At 37.0% G+C, this 19,441-nt stretch overlaps 1 protein-coding gene across 1 annotated transcript in view; it reads right to left on the bottom strand.

The window, feature by feature from the left end:
* Positions 1–6,853: 6,853 nt before the first annotated feature.
* The window catches only part of pparab (peroxisome proliferator-activated receptor alpha b), a 36,298-nt gene continuing 23,710 nt past the window's right edge, over positions 6,854–19,441 (bottom strand). Inside the window, exons 4-8 of the mRNA XM_084398003.1 lie at positions 18,410–18,548; positions 15,255–15,454; positions 12,310–12,519; positions 10,591–10,834; positions 6,854–7,516 (exon numbers count right to left, since the gene is read on the bottom strand). Of these exons, the coding sequence (XP_084254129.1) occupies positions 7,272–7,516; positions 10,591–10,834; positions 12,310–12,519; positions 15,255–15,454; positions 18,410–18,548 (1,038 nt within the window). The 3' untranslated portion in view covers positions 6,854–7,271. The remainder of the gene's footprint in view (positions 7,517–10,590; positions 10,835–12,309; positions 12,520–15,254; positions 15,455–18,409; positions 18,549–19,441) is intronic.

Genomic DNA, 19,441 nt, shown 5'->3' with positions numbered 1-19,441 from the left:
CGCGGTTCCAAACCTGTATCAATTTCTTTCTTATGTTGAACACAAATAAGATATTTTGAAGAATGTTAGTAGCCAAACAGTTGACGGGCCGAATTGACTTCAATAGTATTGTTTTTCCAAACTATGGAAGTTAATGGTGCTCTTCAACTGTTTGGTTACCAATATTCTTCCAAATATCTTTTTTGTGTGTGTGTGTTTTCAACAGGCTCGGAGCAACTTGAAAGTGAGTAAATGACAGGATTTTCATTTTGGGGTGAACTATCCCTTTAATAACTGTTTTCATTGAGACTCACTAGGAGGCGCGCAGTGGCCTAAAGATCCTAATCAATTATCTGGGCTTTTTCGTCTTTATTGTGAAATAAAACACAAAAAAGTACAATCATTTACATATGTTAGTTCTACGGGTTGACATTTTAAAAAAATTATATAAAAATGAATAATGATTTAAAAAAATTATTTATGTAATAAGAAACGACTGTGATTGGTCCACACTGACCGGCGCTGAGAAAAGTAACACGTACCACGTGACATTGCGGATAGACTGTTAAAAAAAAAGTGCTGAGTAGCCTAAGTTATTTTAATTTTAATTAGAATAATACAGAAAAACGCAAATAACTAGTTAAATATTTAAATATTTCAAAAAACAGTTAGATAAACTATTTTAGATTCTAAATTAATCTTAAAATATTCTAAATAGTATAATCGACGAAGAAAGAATTTGTACTGGATCCTAATTATGACAATGTATGTAAAGTATATGTAAACGTTCATGTAATGTGATCAAAGTCTTGTTTTTTAGACTACACCACTGGAAGGCGCTATACAACGTGCTTTCTTTTATCAAATAGTAGGCTATGAAGTTTGGGAAAATTAGCATTAGGTTGGGCTTCTTAACTCTTATACCAAACTACTTAAACAGTATATTAAAGATATAGGTTGCCACATTTGAGGTTTGCAAATATGTATTTTATTTTGAGACAGGACTAGATATACATTTATCAAACATTTGTCTATATTAAGCCAAAGAACAACAAAAACATCACCACTGACAGGCCTTTTTGCAGCAGCAGTATATTAATATTAATAATCAGCCAATAAAGTCACAGATCTGTGCATCAACCAGCTCTTTAAAATCAAGCATTTATTAGAAATAACGCTGTCAGAGGCAGTGACCTGAGCTACGGCGACTAACGGGGAAGACCGAGACACAATTCCCTGATATGACATTGTTAAAATCCCTTCTACAATAAAACATCAAGCACTCTAGTTACAAAAGCAAATTTGCTGACAATCAAACATATCATTTTAATCTGAAAAAAGGGATAACATGAAAAGAGAAAACAACTTAATACTTTATGCATAGGTTTGCTCAATCAGCACAAAAAAAAAAAAAAAAAAATCTTCTTGGGAATATTGTGACCTTGTCTGAAGATTATAATAACACTTGATTTGATACTTAATAAAACAGTTACAGATTTTTGCCGTAAAGTGAGTTTCATTCATCCATGTCATGCAGTTTCTTACAATCTGGATCTAAGGCACCTGAATATCACACTACTTACTGTATACTGCAGAAATAGTATGAATATATCATGCAAATGTTACGTATGCATACATTTTCAATATACAACAACAGCACGCATATGCAATGCAATGCACTTGACTTTCATTTCCAGTGTGATGAATGAATCAGAAATGTCAGAAGAACACAAGTGTACTAACAAGTGAATGAGGTGGGAGGATGAATTCAGCTGGGATTTAAACATCACATTTACATGTCAAATCATATGAACTGCTATGATAATAATTGGGCACACACAAAACAATGATGCACACAAAACGTCTTTTACTGCATTAATGACAAATTTTCTTAAATGTCCTGACAGTGTGACAGCAGGGAGTGCGTCTTACAACAGAGAATCTGTCTGGATTTGTGTCACAGGCAGCTATAGTTGATGATCTATCTATATCATCAGTACCTCTATTCTTTACCTGAGATCTCAGGGATCACAGTACAGTACATCAGGTGAGGAGCTCGAACCCCCCGAGAGCTAAATCATCCTCATGAGATCAGAGCTTTCCAATATCCTGCTTTATGGCAAAAAATCATCACTTATGTCATATGTATGGAAGCCCATTTCTGCTATGAAAGGAAAAAATCGTGCTTTGGTAAATCTTAATTATGACATAAGAAGTTCTTATTATGACACACTTAGTTATAATTATGACATACAAAATCATATTTATGAGATTAAAAATCAAAATTATGAAATACAAATTTACATACTGTCACAATTATGACAAAAAAATGGACAGACATAATTCAAAATTATTAAATAAAATCAAAAATTATAATCGACAATGTTTTTTTAATTCATGATTCAAAAATAATTTAGACTTATCATGTCATAATTATGACTTTGAATGTAATAAATAAAACTGTCAATTTTGACTTCCTTTAATGATTATGACCATTTCATAATTATGACTTTATGTAATAATTATGACTGTTTGCCATAATTTGAGTGTCAAAAATGACAATGTCATAATTTGTACTTTTTATGTCATAATTTCTACTTTTTATGCCACAATATGAGCTTGGTATATAATAATGACTGCCTGAATCAATAGAGTCAAACCTCATATATATATCTCCGATTTCCTGGTGCTGAATTATGGCTTATTCATGCTGCCATTTGGTTGCTAGGGTCTTTTTAAATGGTTGCTAGGGTGTGGCTAGACAGTTACCAGGATGATACTAATAGACTACATGTTTGACCAAATCAAAAAAGCCAACCGTCGTGTCTCTATGTCACTCTGGTGCTGAGATATGGCTTCTTCATGCTGCCATACGGTTGCTAGGGTGCTCTAAATGGTTGCTAGGGCATGGCTAGAATGTTTCCAGATATTTAAAGACTACTTGCCAGTCTGAGTCAAAAGAGGTCACCCACTTATCTCTACGATGTTCTGATCCAAACGTATCCCTCTCACTTTTTTTCAATGGAAGTGGTTGTTAGGGTGTTGTAACTGGTTGCTAGGGTGTGGCTATGACGTTGTTATGTCTACTAATTGGATGCTACTAATGGCTGGGCGGAGTCAAATGAGCCCATGACATACGTCATAATTATGACACACTAAGTCAAATTATGACATAACCCTAACCCATACTAGAGGTAGCAGTTGGGATATAACCAAAACTGATGATTCATCATTCAATATGTTTATTATTCCATGTGGGGTCGAAGTGTGCAGGTCCTCACGCTGCGGGAATTAAAAAGGAATGTGGAAATCACGACATGAATTCCCATGCAAGTGCCGTTCGATGACAAATCTTACCCCATATTTACATTGCACTACATAAAACTCGTTCATTTCACAACATCTGATATATATTTATATATTAATAAAGATACCTTTGCTTTAGTATAAAAAGACTAAATGTCAATCAACAAGAATCTAGGTAGTGCATAATACCTAGACGCATGTACAACATCTGAGCCGTTAAAAAGCATTTATCAAAAGTCGAGACAATGCCGCGGCGGGCCGTCAGTGTCGCGGTGAAGCCACCGCTATTTACAGGGTAACGAAGCTTCAGCGTTTCCAGTTACAAACACAACGTTACAGTTTAAGTGCATCTCAGCTGGCATTGCTTGAATGTGACAGATTGACGGCGTTTTGAGCAACAGTACGACCATGTTTTTCTTTGTGCGACTGTTAAGTAAAGCAGTGTTCAGCTTTATGCAGATGAGAAGCGACACGCTGTGGAACGATTAGCAACCAAAAGACTCGATGACCTCCAGCAGTTTAATCGCCGTCGACTGCGCGAACCAGGGTTGCCAGGTTTGCATAACAAAGGTCCACTGAAGTGCCTTGAAACGTGTGTTGATGTGATTTCCATTGAAACAGCAAGACAGGGCGGGGCATATCGAACAGCTCCTCCCCTTTTTCTAGAGAGCCAATAGCGTTTAGTATATATCACGGCTCAGCCAGAGCTGTTGAACTCAGTAAAGCCGCAGTTTCCTCCTAATCTCCCCAATATCGCTTTAAAATACAGCATTATGTGCAGAATTCAATGCGTCCGATACGTTTTCCGTTCTGCGGCGACTCGATCACATGATCCGCTCTGTGTGTCGTGTCTCGGGTGACACTAACGTGAAACCAAACTTCATTCGCTCAAATGGAAAGCATACGTACACTGTCGTTCCCTATCCCCTATATAGTGCACTATGTGACATTCACCATGTAGAAAATAGTAAATGTGTGAAAAAGTGACTATTTGTGTGTATAAGTGTCTATTTATATTGTAGGGGGCGGAGCTTCAGATTCAGATTATTTGATTGGACAGAGTATCTGAAGTGCAGGGTGATGTCATGAAAATCATTGATTGGCGGAAGTGAAAGACTAAGTTTTGAAAAAATATATTTTTGGAGCACACTAGCTTATAGATAACATTAAGAGTAATACTACCACTTTTCAAACTAAAAGCCAAATAACTTTAATTATGATTTCATAGGGCTTTAAAAACCTGCCCAATCGCGTTCCCGGGGGAGGTAACATAGATATCAAATCATAACATCTAGGTATCAATCCAAGTTCTCTAGATGAATCATTACACTGACTTTTCTCGCGTTTCTCATATGAACGCGTCCGGAGACGACGGAAAACACACGGAGAGCATCAGCTTTAGTTTCTGCTCTGACAGACACAAGACCAGCCGAACGCTGTGAGTGTGTGTGAGAAATCAGGAATGGAGAGAGAACATTGTGCTTGGTACATTTTTCATCTTCAAACCAAACTTGGGTCTTCAGCCGATAAAGTTTCAATCCCGTCTCTTCCCATAATGTCACTCATTAGATCAGTAGACGGAGAGAAGACGGTCTTCTGTGGCTGTTTGAACACATTCGATCACATGAGCGTTTACACTACGAAAGCAATCCGGTCGAATGCGTTTTCAACTCCCTCTGGAAGTGTCGAAAAACGTTTTAGACCCTGTTTACTCCTGTATTTAGTGTCGTCCACTTGCGATCCGATCGACCGCAACACATCTTAATACCAGCGCCGGAGTCAAACACATCCGTCTAGCGCATGTGTACAAACAAAAGCACTGGAAAAGCAGCAGCGAAATGCAAAAACGCCTTCTGTGTGATGCAACTACACGGACATGTTTTACACTATTAGCTTCTCTTTCTGGTTCATACAGGGAAGTGAAAAAGTCGTCGAAGAATGAGACTTCACTGTGAAGTTGAGAGACGAGCGGAGACGAGCGACGGACTGCTGGAGGGACAGGAGACGAACATGTGAAACGGATTCATACAGGACGGAAATGAAATCACGCGTGGAGATGCAGGAACACATCGACAGCATCGCTGCGAGAACAGATGTGGGTCTATACAGAAAATAAACTGATTTCTGGGCTACTGCATCGAGTGTTTACTTTAATAACGGCCATATATTATAAAACGGGTATCAGATATTGGCCCGTTCACAAACTTTATAGTCATTACATCTAATTTACCTGAGTAGGGACGTCACATTCACATGCCGAATGGTATTTAACTGCCTCAATGCATCAAGCCTGACAGACGCCCATGTTCAAGGAATAGTTCACTTGAATATTGCATGTTGCTTCATAAAAGCCAACATTGCATTAAATTGTTTTGCAGAAAAAACACATTTAGTGAGATTTTTAATGTTTTTAAAAGAAGTCTCTTCTGCTCACCAAGGCTGCATTTATTTGATTAAAAATACAAAAAGAAAAACAGTAATGTTAAATATTATGAGAATTTAAAATAAGTGTTTTCTATGTGAATATATTTTAAAATACAATTTATTCCTGTGATCAAAGCTGAATTTTCAGCATCATTACTCCAGTCTTCAGTGTCACATTATGATATGATGATTTGATGCTCAAAAAACATTTTCAAATCAAAAATTTTATAATTTTTTTCTTAGATGAATAGAACGTTCAAAAGAACAGCATTTATTTGAAATATAATCTTTTGTAACATTATAAATGTCTTAACTGTCACTTTTGATCAATTTAATTCATCCTTGATGAATAAAAGTATTGATTTATTTTATTTATTTCCCCCAAAAAATAAAACAAAAATTCTTACCGACCCCAAACCTGTGAACGGTAGTGTTTAAAAGTAAAAAAAATGAACAGAATGAACTTTCTATTCATCAAAGAATCCTTAAATAAAAATGTAAATAACTGCTTTCAACATTGATAATAATGAGAAATGTTTCTTGATCATCAAATCATCATATTAGAGTGATTTCTGAAGGATCATGTGACACTGAAGACTGGAGTAATGATGCTGAATAAATTCACAGGAATAAATTAGTTTACAATGTTGTTTTAAATTGTAATAATATTTCACAATATTACAGTTTTTTTTTTTTTTATCATATAAATGCAGCCTTGGTGACCATAAGAGACTTATTTTAAAACATAAAAATCTCACCGATCAATAACTTTTGACTGGTAGTGTGTGAATGCTGCAACAGGCCTCATTTGTCATGTGTTCAAGCCCTTGAAACGCTAGATTACAGTAAAACAGCACTACTCTGTCTGAAGGCATCGGTCGTGAGGTATCGATCATCTAAACCTGTAAAGCTGCACTGATGGACGCTTGGAGATGTCTAAGTGTCTTCACTGGTCAAACTGAAACATAATGTCGTGTTGTAACCAGGCGTGAACCGAGAAAGCAATAAATAATTCAATGTTTTTCATGATCATCTACAAATGTCAAGTTTTACCGCAGCAAATGGTGAAATACAAAGGCTGGAAACTGTTCAAGATATAAGAATTCCGAGATGCATTTTCATTCGCTCAGTGCTTGATGTTATCAAAAAAAAAAAAAAAAAAAAAAAAAAAGTGTTCATAACGTTAATCATGAAGCAAAGTCCCTAAAACGTTACAAAACGGTAATTTTCACTAGTTACGGTAGGTGGAAGTCACTTGGGTGGTTTTACTGCAAACTGAGTTGTAAGTGTCATAAAAAGTCAGTATAAAAAAGGATATTGCTGTATGAATAAGTTGGATTTTACGGTTTCTATTCACAGTTTCTGGCCCGAAGTGACCAGTAAGCGCTTATATTATAACATTTCCCCCCCAAAAAGTTCCTAAAACCACAGGATGCATTTTAGTTGGCATTGCAACAACCGCAGAAACCGTTGTTTAACTCGACGATAATGAAGAGCCCTGACGTCCCTTTCCACGCAGAAATCCTGGAAATAGTGGTTGATGACGATGTGTTTTGAAGGCCTCAGTACATGTCTCTGTAAATCTCCTGCAGTAAGGGATGCAGTGACGTGTCCTCGGTCTTCTTGATCTCCTGCACTAACTGAGCGTGCTCCGTCACCAGCTGCCGAAGGTCCACCAGCTTCTGGAGGAGTTTGGGGAAGAGGAAGCCGTGATCGGGGTGGTTGCTCGTCAGATGCAGATGAAGCACGTTAACGATGGTCTCCTGCATCCGCTCGATGTGCGGGACGTTCACCAGGCCCGGCCGATCTGAAACACAACACAAATTAGTCTCAAATAAATCATTTTTCTTCAGCGATTGTTAAAAAAGCTTCCAGCAAGGGTGAAGAAGACCAATTTAAGAGGATTTGGAGTCCCTTTTTATTATTTATTGAACATGGGGATATTAACAATATAATAGAGGAGGAACAAAATGCTTGATTATATGGAAGAGGATTAGGGCCAAGCAATAATAAAAATAATAAAACCATCTCGAGATTAAAGTCGTTATAATGCGAAATTAAACTCGTTAAATTTCGAGAAAAAAGTCGAAATACAATCTTGAGAATAAACTCATTACATTTCGAGAATAAAGTCGTTGTGTTTCGAGAAATAACTCATTACATTTCGAGAATAAAGTCGTTGTGTTTCGAGAAAAAACTCGTTAAATTTCGAGAAAAAAGTCGAAATACAATCTTGAGAATAAACTCATTACATTTCGAGAATAAAGTCGTTGTGTTTCGAGAAATAACTCATTACATTTCGAGAATAAAGTCGTTGTTTTTCGAGAAAAAACTCGTAAAATTTCGAGAAAAAATTCGTTAAATTTCGAGAATAAAGTCGAAATACAATCTTGAGAATAAACTCATTACATTTTGAGAATAAAGTCATTGTGTTTCGAGAGAAAAACTCATTAAATTTCGAGAAAAAAGTCGAAATACAATCTTGAGAATAAACTCATTAAATTTCGAGAATAAAGTCGTTGTGTTTCGAAAAAAAAAACTCGTTGAATTTTGAGAAAAAAGTCGAAATACAATCTTGAGAATAAACTCATTACATTTTGAGAATAAAGTCGTTGCGTTTCGAGAAAAAACTCGTTAAATTTCAAGAAAAAAGTCGAAATACAATCTTGAGAATAAACTCATTACATTTCAAGAATAAAGTCGTTGTGTTTCGAGAAAAAACTCGTTAAATTTCAAGAAAAAAGTCGAAATACAATCTTGAGAATAAACTCATTAAATTTCGAGAATAAAGTCGTTGTGTTTCGAAAAAAAAACTCGTTCAATTTCGAGAAAAAAGTCGAAATACAATCTTGAGAATAAACTCATTACATTTCGAGAATAAAGTCGTTGTGTTTCGAGAAAAAACTCGTTAAATTTCAAGAAAACAGTCGAAATACAATCTTGAGAATAAACTCATTACATTTCGAGAATAAAGTCGTTGTGTTTCGAGAAAAAACTCGTTAAATTTCAAGAAAACAGTCGAAATACAATCTTGAGAATAAACTCATTACATTTCGAGAATAAAGTTGTTGTGTTTCGAGAAAAAAACTCGTTAAATTTCGAGAAAAAAGTCGATATAATCGTGAGAATAAACTCGTTAAATTTTGAAAATAAAGTCGTTGTGTTTCGAGAAAAAAAGTTTAAATGAAATGTAGAGAATTTTAATTTCGCATTATAACGACTTTAATCTCGAGATGGTTTTATTTTTTTATTATTGCTTGGCCCTAATCCTCTTCCGTATGATTAGGTATTATATTCATTTGAAAATATATTTTAATTTGCACTAATCCTATTTTATTGCTTTTATCTGTGGCTATTATTGATTGTAGTGTATTGTTAACTCTGACTTCCAAAGTACATACCATATTATCCGATGTTGGTTTGTGCTATTGCACTTTTCATGTAATATGAGCCCTGGTGTTTGTTTGTTTGTTTTGTTTTTGTACATTATATGTGTTGTTACAGACATGTGATGTTCATTGTTGTGTAAGTGTTCAAGAAAATGCAATAAAAACAGTATTACAAAAAAAAAAGCTTCCAGCAAATATTATTTTTTTACATTTTATTCTCTCTTCAGCGATTCTGAATCAATTCTTGGAAACTTCAGCAAATATAACGTTTTTTAATTTGATTTTCTCTTCAGTGATTCTGAATCGATTCTTGAAAACTTTGGCCGATCTGAAACGCAAGACAAATTAGTCTCAAATAAATCCCTGGCAAGCAAAAGCTCGTCGATTGTTTTCAAGAATTGTAATAGTTGATATTACACAATCACAATCCGATTCTGAGATTATTCTTGATCTGCTTGATTATTCTTGATTTTTACTTATTTTTAATTAATGAGTTTACCAACTCGGAATATCACATTTATTTGTGCATTTTTGTAAAATTACTTTGTATATATCTAAAATAATGACTAAATTAATAATAAATAAAAATGATTGTATGTTAAGAATTATTAAATAACTACAGTGAATATAGCCTAAAAATAGAAGCAAATATAGCATTTTTAATTAAATTCTCCCTTCAGCGATTCTGAATCAAATCTTGAAAATTTCAGCAAATATACAAATTTTAATTTGATTCTCTCTTTAGCGATTCCGAATCGATTCTTGAAAACAGAAGCAAATATATATTTTTTTTTTACTCGATTCTGTCTTCAGTGATTCTGAATCGATTCTGAAAACAGAAGCAAATATAAACTTTTTAATTTGATTCTCTCTTCAGTGAATCTGAATCGATTCTTGAAAACTTCAACAAATATAGTTTTTTAATTTGATTACTTCAGCAATTCTGAATCAAATCTTAAAAATTTCAGCAAATATACAAATTTTTATTTGATTCTCTCTTCAGCGATTCTGAATCGATTCTTTAAGATTTTTGTAAATATAACTTTAATTCGATTCTCTCTTTAGCGATTCCGAATCAATTCTTGAAAACTTCAGCAAATATACTTTTTTTCTTACTCGATTCTGTCTTCAGTGATTCTGAATCGATTCTGAAAACAGAAGCAAATATAAACTTTTAAATTTGATTCTGTCTTCAGTGATTCTGAATCGATTCTTGAATCGATTATTTCTCCCACCTCTATAGTTTATTAGAATTAAAGATTTTCTACATGAAAGGAATTATAAATGCATAAAATCCAGCTTGTGTTGCTAAAAATATTTTTGCTCACATACACATAATATATTTTTTAAGTATTATAGCAAAAAAAAGTAATTTAACAGTAATTTAAAAAAATTCAATTCTTGAAATAAAAATCTATTTAAATATATATTAAAAATATAATCTAATATATCGACATTTTATTTCAATAAAATATGAAAAGACTCAATATACCGCCACAGCAGATGATGGCAGCAACGAACAGCGCAAGGTCACTATCGTCCAGTTCGAGGGAGTTGAACTTCATGGCAAACTGAAACTTGGGCTCCATCATCTCGCTGAACGGTCGCCGTAAGCTCTTCAGAAACTCTCTGGTGATGAACCCGCTCCCGTACGCCACCAGCAGACCGTCTTTATTCATGCATGACGCCAACATGGCAAACAGCGCCTCATGGACGCCGTACTTTAATAACGTCACCTGTCGGAGAACAGACTGTGTTAGATTTAATGTGCTTATACAATGTTCATATATAAAGATCTGGGCGCCAAATGCGGGTAACACTGTGAAATCACGAGCCAATTTGGCGTGTTACTTATTATGTGTACTCACTTTGCTGGAGACGTTCGTGTGTAAGCCAAATCTGCGCAGATTTAGCGCAAATACTAAACTCGTGAGTCAAAAGCTGCAGTCCGTAGTTTTTCCTCTTTGTCGCCATCTCTGTTCGAAATCTGCAATTGCAGTTATTCGCGGAATTATCAACTTTACGTGAGTTGTGCCTCGGCACGGCACAGCGCGGACGAATCCAATGTTTTGAGGAGAATGTGCGGCTGTCAATCACCGCGCCGGTGTGGATACTGGCATTCGCAATCACAGATTCTACTTTTTGGAAGTATGACCAACATAAGAATTTTCACCGGAAAAATGTCGTCTGAACAAGTAACATCCACTTTTGTTCTGACCAACTAAGAGGAAAAAGCATTGCAGTAAATCACGTTGATTAAATCTAACGATTGCTTAAACCGTGCAAATTATACTTTGTTCTCAAATTGTTAATGTTAACAACATCATCAGCATTGCGTGACTACAATTAATGTCCCCTCCAATATTTCTCCGCAGTCTCTTTTTCGCGTTTTACACTGGGTGAATCTCCAGTTGTCTCTGGTGATTGTCGTTTGAACCTTTCTGGATCCGCCATCAAATTGATGTTTAATTATATCAAGTGCTGTGAGAAAAGGCTATAAATCTCCACCTCCAACATCCTCACACTCATAGCCAACTAGCTGAGACTCGCTCGAATTTCCCGTGGAAATCCACCAGTACCACTGGAATTAAAAACATTATCACAAGCTTACCGGTTTGAATCGAGCTAAGGCAAGCAGAGAGTTTTGAACACTGGCTGGTTATGTACTTGCTCAAAAATTTATTTTAGATCATTTTTAACCCAAAAAAGCAACGGACTGCAGCTTTAAATACAGCATATAGCGCAGAATCTGCTCATATCTGGCTGTCTTGAACACACACGTCACTACGCAACAAATAACGGCGAGCGCTTGTTCATTTGCATTGAAGCAATAGCGAAGATTAAAAAGCATTTGGTTAACAGAACAGACATTGATATTTTCCAGCATCCTACATGTTTCTGATGTTCTTTGTACTGTATCGATCTGTCCACCTAAAACACATGTTTGGTGAAAAGGATGAAAGAGGAAGGGAAGAGATGCTGGATGACAGGATTTTGTTTGAGTAAGAAATGAATGTATAATATCCAAATATATATGTATATATATATAAACTGTGACATAGTTAATCTGGTTTCTTTCTCTTTTTTTGGCTAGTAGAAGTTCTGAATGGCCAGTAACTTAAAAATTTAGTAGCAAAATTGGCCATATTTTGTTCATATATAAAGATCTGGGTGACAAGCTTAAAGAGTTTACATGGTGCGATGCACTAACCTGGTCATTTAGGTCCAGGTCTGAGAAGCCTGGCACGGATTTGGCGAACTCCGTCAGCTCAGTGACCGTCTCCACCGAGGTGCACTGGCAGCAGTGAAATATCCGAACCTCGGCGTCCTTGTTCAGCAGCCCTCCGGAAGAGCCCACCATCTTCGCCACGAACGTCTGTTCGGCCAACTGCAGCGTCTCCATGTCGTGGATCACGAAAGGCTATACAAAACAATGAGAATGAAGCATAAAGATCAAATGAAGAATAAACTGTAGAGTGCATTCTTCAGATACAGCGCTTTCCACAATACACTTCTACGCCAGATGACCATTTCTAGAGTAAAGGTGGCAGATGGGCACTGAAATATGTAATTCAATCAAATAAACAATGAAATTAAATATAAAAATATAGATATACTGTAGATATGTCCCGCCCCAACATTGAGTTTCAACACTTTGAAAGATTGAAATTCATATATATATATATATTTACACATTTTTGCTTAAATGCGATAAATCGCGATTAATCGATTTGACAGCACTATTAAAAGTTATATTATATGCATATATACTATATATATATATATATACACGCACACACACACATACTGTGTGTATATATATATATATATGTAGCCTATATGTTTAGATCCAATTAATCACGTTTAATCGATTTTACAGCACTGATAAAAATTTAATTAAATAATTTATATATATATATATATATATATATATATATATATACACCCAATTTCACTTCAGTAGTTTAAAAAAACAAATATACAAATAAAAATAAGTAATAAAATAACATAAAAATAATAAAAACGATAAGATAAAAACAATAACATTATGATTGATATTATTATTATTATTATTATGTGTATATGTAACAGACTCAGCTTCCTGTTTCAATACTTTCTGAACTGTCAAGCCAATTAATTGTAACACTATGTAATTGTGTTTCACGAGGACAATACACTATATGCATCTCCTTTACACAACCTGATTAAGTTCAGATGATGGCATTTGTTGCCTAAAACTCAAGCCGCTCCCCGCCTCCCCAAGAGAGGTCGACATGACACCCCGAGAGGCTCGTGAGAGAACAAGCGTACTGTGAGAGATGAAAGACTCGTCTTAATTCAGCTGCTCTCACTCCCGACAGCTGGCCCGTGTCCTGCAGAGCTCAGAACCAACAATCAAGCTAGTGTTACAGATGCACGTCTGAGGTGGACCCATCCTTACACTGACATACATCCACACCCAGGCAGGATTCTGTGCAACAAGGTCCACTATAAACCCCTGCCCCATGACCTCGTGTCACACACTCATCAATAAGAGATCGGTTTTATTGATGGGCTTTGTGCTTTATAAGAAGGTAGAGAGACAGGAAACTGTGTAAACATGCATTGACCATGCGCAATAGCTCAAACCTGAAAAATCATTTGTAAATCATTTGATCTTGGCATGACATGCTGCCTTAAAATAGTTTTAAAAGGTTATACAGACAGACAAACAACATCTAACATAGACTGAGTGCTAAGGTGTTCTAAGTGGTTGCTAGGGTGTTGCTAAGGTGATCTGAATGGTTGCTAGGTCATTGTTATGTGGTTTCAAAGGTGTGCTGGGTTGTTATTAGGCCATTGCTAAGGCGTTCTGTGTGGTTACTAGGGCATTGCTAAGGTGGTCTGGGTTGTTGCTAGGCCGTTGTTAAGGTGTTCTGTGTGGTTACTAGGCTATATGGTTGCAAAAAGGTGTTCTGTGTTGTTCCTAGTGCATTGCTAAGGTGGTCTGGGTTGTTGCTAGGCCGTTGTTAAGGTGTTCTGTGTGGTTACTAGGCTTTATGGTTGCAAAAAGGTGTTCTGTGTTGTTCCTAGGGCATTGCTAAGGTGGTCTAGGCTGTTGCTAGGCCGTTGTTAAGGTGTTTTGGGTGGTTACTAGGCCATTTCTATGTGGTTGCAAAGATGTTCTGAATGGTTGCTCTGTCATTGCTATGTTGTTGCTAGGGCATTGGGTGGTTGCTAGGCCATTGCTACGGTGTTCTGGGTGGTTAATAGGATATGTGGTTGTAAAGGTGTTCAGGGTTGTTCCTAGGGCATTGCTAAGGTGTTCTGTGTTGTTGCTAGGCCAATGTTGAGGTGTTCTGGGTGGTTGTTAGGCCATTGCTAAGGTGTTTTGAGGGGTTACTAAGGTGGTCTGAGTGACTGGTAGGACATTGCTATGCTGTTGCTAGGGCGTTGGTAGAGTGTTCTGGATGGTTGCTAGGTAGTATCAAGGGTGTTATGGGTCGTTAGGATGTTACTAAGGTGTTTTGAATGGTGATAGGGTGTTGCTAAGCTGGTCTGAGTGGCTACTAGGACATTGCTATGCTGTTGCTAGGGCATTGCTTAAGTGTTCTGGATGGTTACAAGGGAGTACCTAGGGTGTTCTGGGTTGTTAGGGTGTTGGTAAGGTGTTCCGAATGGTTGCTAGGCCATTGCTAAGATGGTATGAGTGGCTGCAAGGACATTGCTATGCTGTTGCTAGGGCGTTGCTAGAGTGTTCTGGACAGTTCCTAGGTAGTATCTAGGGAGTTCTGGGTTGTAAGAGTGTTACTAAGGTGTTCTGAATGGTTAGTAGGGTGTTGCTAAGGTGGTCTGAGTGGATGCTAGGACATTGCTATGCTGTTGCTAGGGCGTTGCTAAAGTGTTCTGGATGGTTGCAAGGCAGTACCTAGGTTGTTCTGGGTTGTTTGGGCGTGTCTAAGTTGTTCCGAATGGTTGCTAGGGTATTGCTAAGGTGTTCTGAGTGGCTGGTATGACATTGCTATGCTGTTGCTAGGGCGTTGCTAAAGTGTTCTGGATGGTTGCTAGGGTGTTCTGGGTTGTTAGGGTGTTGCGTTTTTTTGTGCCACTGCCCTTCAAATGATCTGTGCACGTCACTGTTGCTTGGATGACTTACACATGGCAGAATTCTCTTACCGGCGTGCTCGTCTTGCCCGTCAAGATAGTCCGTGCTTTGCATTTGTTCATGTTGAAGTTCTTCATGTAGGCCTCGTAGATCTGCTTGGCCAGGGTTTTTTGATCGGCCAGCTGCGGGTCCTCGACCTCTCGTTCTCCTGTTAGGATCTCCGCCTTCAACCTCAGCTTCTCCGACTGTGGCATTCGCCCAAAGCGGATCGCTGTTCGAGGGATTATAAGGAAACTTATAGATAACACCCAAACCAACATCCCATGTAAGAACTGATGCTCCCCCTGTAGGAAGCTCACTGTATTTTGGAACAAAGCCGATTCCTGACATGTTTTTGCATATCTGAAGTCTACATGTGGATATAATCTGACGTGATCATTTGTGTTTAGTTCTTAAAGTCCTTCCAAGAGCGCAAATCACATAGAAATACTGTTTTCCTGACAGCTAGATCTACAGCTGTGTGACTTACTTGGCACAACGTTCAGCAAGCTTTTGTTCAATATCCCTAATAATTCTAAACTTGTCAAGCCAATTAATTGTGTCACTATGCAATTGTGTTTCACAAGGACAACACATTATCAGATGTACAGCATCTTCTTTTCACAACCTGATTAAGTTCAGATGGCATTTGTTCCAAACGGCTGTAAACCTTCACTCTGCGGATTCTCTTGCAAAACAACCACATGCGCCGCTGATCACGGATGATTAATATTTGCTGAAATCCAAGGCCACTGTGTACAAATTTTGTCAGATCAGGATGTCTGGTGCCTTAGAAACTCGCCCAGAGGAATTGAGTAATACGAGTTTCAATCTGGCCCGAGTTCAAATGGAGTTTGATGGTGTAATTAGACAGGCAAGAGCAGCGGTGGGCATCGTCAGTGTTTTAGAAACTAGCGTGTTTTGGATAGTTGTGAGGTGGTTTCTAACTGTCTCTACTGTCAGTGGTATATATTGCACTCAAATGCGGACATCTTTAGTACCTGAAATGCAATCCTCTCACAGACGGCACAATCCCCAACAGCTAATGAGCTTAAAGTCCCGGCCTATAAACCTCCAGTGCTTGAAACACAGACCCATGTTCCAAAAACATTCACCAAACATTTGCATGCTATGAACTATATGCATTGCTACGGCGATGTTTAACTGCAATTAAGATCACAAAACAGCTGTTTTCTATGTGAATTTGTTACACTGTAATTTATTCCTGTGATCAAAGCTGAATTTTCAGCATCATTACTCCATAATATGATGATTTGCTGCTCAAGATTCGTTAAAAGAATCCAATCTCTATTTAAACGCCCATACGATCTCATTCCTAAATGACAAAAATACACTATTATTCATATTATCACAGAAGTAGTGGAATAAAAGTGTATAATTCGGATGTAAACACTGATGTCTACAAAAGCGATGAAAATAGAGCAAATCACCTTTTGAAAGTAACTTGTCGCTTCAAATAACGATTGTAGCAATTACAGAGTTACACCAGTAGGTGGCGACAAGTGACTGTTAAAAAATGTATTTGTCATTGAATCATTCATTCAGGGTGATTCGATTACAGAAATGCTGATTCATCCAGTAATGAAACAATTTAAGTATTTATGAGTGAGTCATTGAATCATTCATTCAACCCATTTTTTCTTTTTTATAATTCATTCAGATTAATTAAACATTTTAGACTGCAGCAATGAACATTTAGTCAGACCCTCTAGTAAATTACACGTTATTTTGTTTAGTTGCCTGTTCAGAATCACGGGAGAATCGTGATCTCTGTTTGAAACAAACATTTTTTTGATTCTCAATCGATCCATTCATCGATTCAGTGATACATTTTTATCAGGATTTCTTGATGAATAGAAAGTTGTAAAGAACAGCATTTATTTGAAACAAAAATCTTTTGTAACATTATAAATGTCTTCACTGCCACTTTTAATCAATTTAATGCATTCAAGTTGTTTTTTTTTGTCATTTTTGAACAACAACCCCTGCAGTCCCACATGTAAAAAGGCGCGACATGAGGGTGAATAAATGATGACAGAACGTTCATTTTTCTGTGATCTATCACTTTAAAGTCAATCATTTTATCCCTTAAAACTCATCTTTGAAATGACAATATTTAAACGTTTTTTCCTTGAAAAAAAATTATCCGTGCCTTAAAATATCTTGAATGTAACTCGACACCCTTGCCTCATTTAGTATACGCGGTTCTATGAATATGCAAATGAGCCCCGCCTCCACTCACTCACTCAGCTGAGAGATCCACTCGTTGATCTGATTGGTTACAAGGTAGTTTGTGACGTCAGAAACACCAGCGATTTCAAAGCGTGTTTTTGAGACTGTCTTTGGTTCACTGCAGTTTTAAAGAGAAAACACTCAGCAATGACTTATGAATTTACACATGGTTTGTCTTAAAGCATATTAAAAACACCACATAGACGTATAAACAACATTAAAAGCTTGATTTTCAAGCACTTTACAAGCACTTTATGCTACTTTATGCTGGTTAGGTCTAATACTCCAGCGTTTGGAGATAACAGGAATGCTGCTGGTTTTAACTTTCACTGAGATGAGCAGATCTGAAGCAGATGCCTATTCTAAAGCAAGCGTCCAATGGCACATATGTTTATATCAGCTTACGACGTGAAAGATAAACCACTTTAATAAGGAAAAGAATGGGACAACCCATACCTGTTTCTTTAGTCTCTATTCCAACACATTTCATAATTAGTATTTCTATCAAAAAGGACCAAAAAACATAAAAGCAGCTCATTTTAGCAGCTAACCCACATTGCTGTGAGGAATGGGGTTCGGGTGATCACGCCTCGCTGTGTGTTTTCAAGTGTACACGGTTCGGGTTACGGACTTCGACCATAGCACGATCTCAGCACATGCCTTTGCTGGTCATAAAGTCCGTGCAAGATGAGCGGTTCAGCACAGCGGGCCTCGTGAAAGATAACCTTTGACTCTAGACTGAAAACAATGCAATGCAACAATGCAAGTCAATGCACTGATATCTCAAGGACAAAGACTTGCTCATTTAGTCAAAGATTATCCAGAACGTTAACCTTGAGTAAGATCACTGGCCAGTGTTGTACTGGTTTCCATGAGATACAATTACCATAAAATTAGGGCTGTGTTGTTTGAGATGCAAGTTTGTCATACATACCATTGTGGGACATGCCCACGGACAGGCACTTCTGAAAGCGACAGTATTGGCACTTGTTTCGGTTCCTCTTTTGGATCTTACAGCGGCGTTCACACTTATCATACTCCAGTTTGAGGCGAATGGTCCGACGGAAGAAACCCTACAAAGTGGGAGAAACAGAAATCCAGTTTGATTTTAAGAAAAACACCAAATTACACATATATTTAAACGGATCAACGTAAGGTCAGCGCTTTTTTTAAGTGTCTGTCCTGTACTGTACACTTTAAAGACCACTCGTTCCATTTGAACTTCATATCTCTCTATTAAAACGGGACAGAAAATTATGTACACAATCTAAACCAGGCGCTTCTCCAAATAGGGCTGGCAGGACATTCGAAGGTTGTGTTTGTCCTCATTTGTCCTTGGATCCGTCGGGGTTTCCTCTCTTAGAAACACAGCTCCTGCCTTCCAGGCATGGTGACAGAGATTCAAAATAGGAATGAGGTTGATAATCCGACCCATGAGGATCACATCCTTAACATTAGGGGAGAACAGTATGATCATGATAAGGGAAAATACATCAAAATACATCAAAATACAGTTATTCTAGCCGGAAAAGCTTTGAAAAAAATGTTTATATATTAAATAACCATGTTGCAATGCCTAGTTTGGGATTATTCAGTGAATTAAATATTTTATAAATTAAAATGAATATTGCTTTAATATAAAACTAAATTAAAATATAGTAAAGATAGCTGCACAAATACACTACAACGGTGGTGTATATCCGCAGTAAGCACATAAAAGCACATTGCACTATTCATATCGTCACACCACATAATGCTAACTAACATTCATATTCGAAACAGGGCTGTCGCGATTCCTCGATTAAATTCCCCGATAAAATCCCTGATTGCAATTTACTTGTGTCTGCAAAATACCTGCGAATTCTACGGACGAGAATCCACGAACTGCATTATTAGACCGTTTTATAAGGCTGCATGATATATTTAAATCTTTTCAAAATCATAGTTTTGCATAGTGCTTTTTGTG

Source organism: Rutilus rutilus (assembly GCF_951802725.1).
Source record: "Rutilus rutilus genome assembly, chromosome: 23".
In the NCBI taxonomy this organism is placed as follows: domain Eukaryota; kingdom Metazoa; phylum Chordata; class Actinopteri; order Cypriniformes; family Leuciscidae; genus Rutilus; species Rutilus rutilus.
Note: the sequence above shows the minus strand (reverse complement) of the source record. Positions and strands in the feature narration are given on the sequence as shown.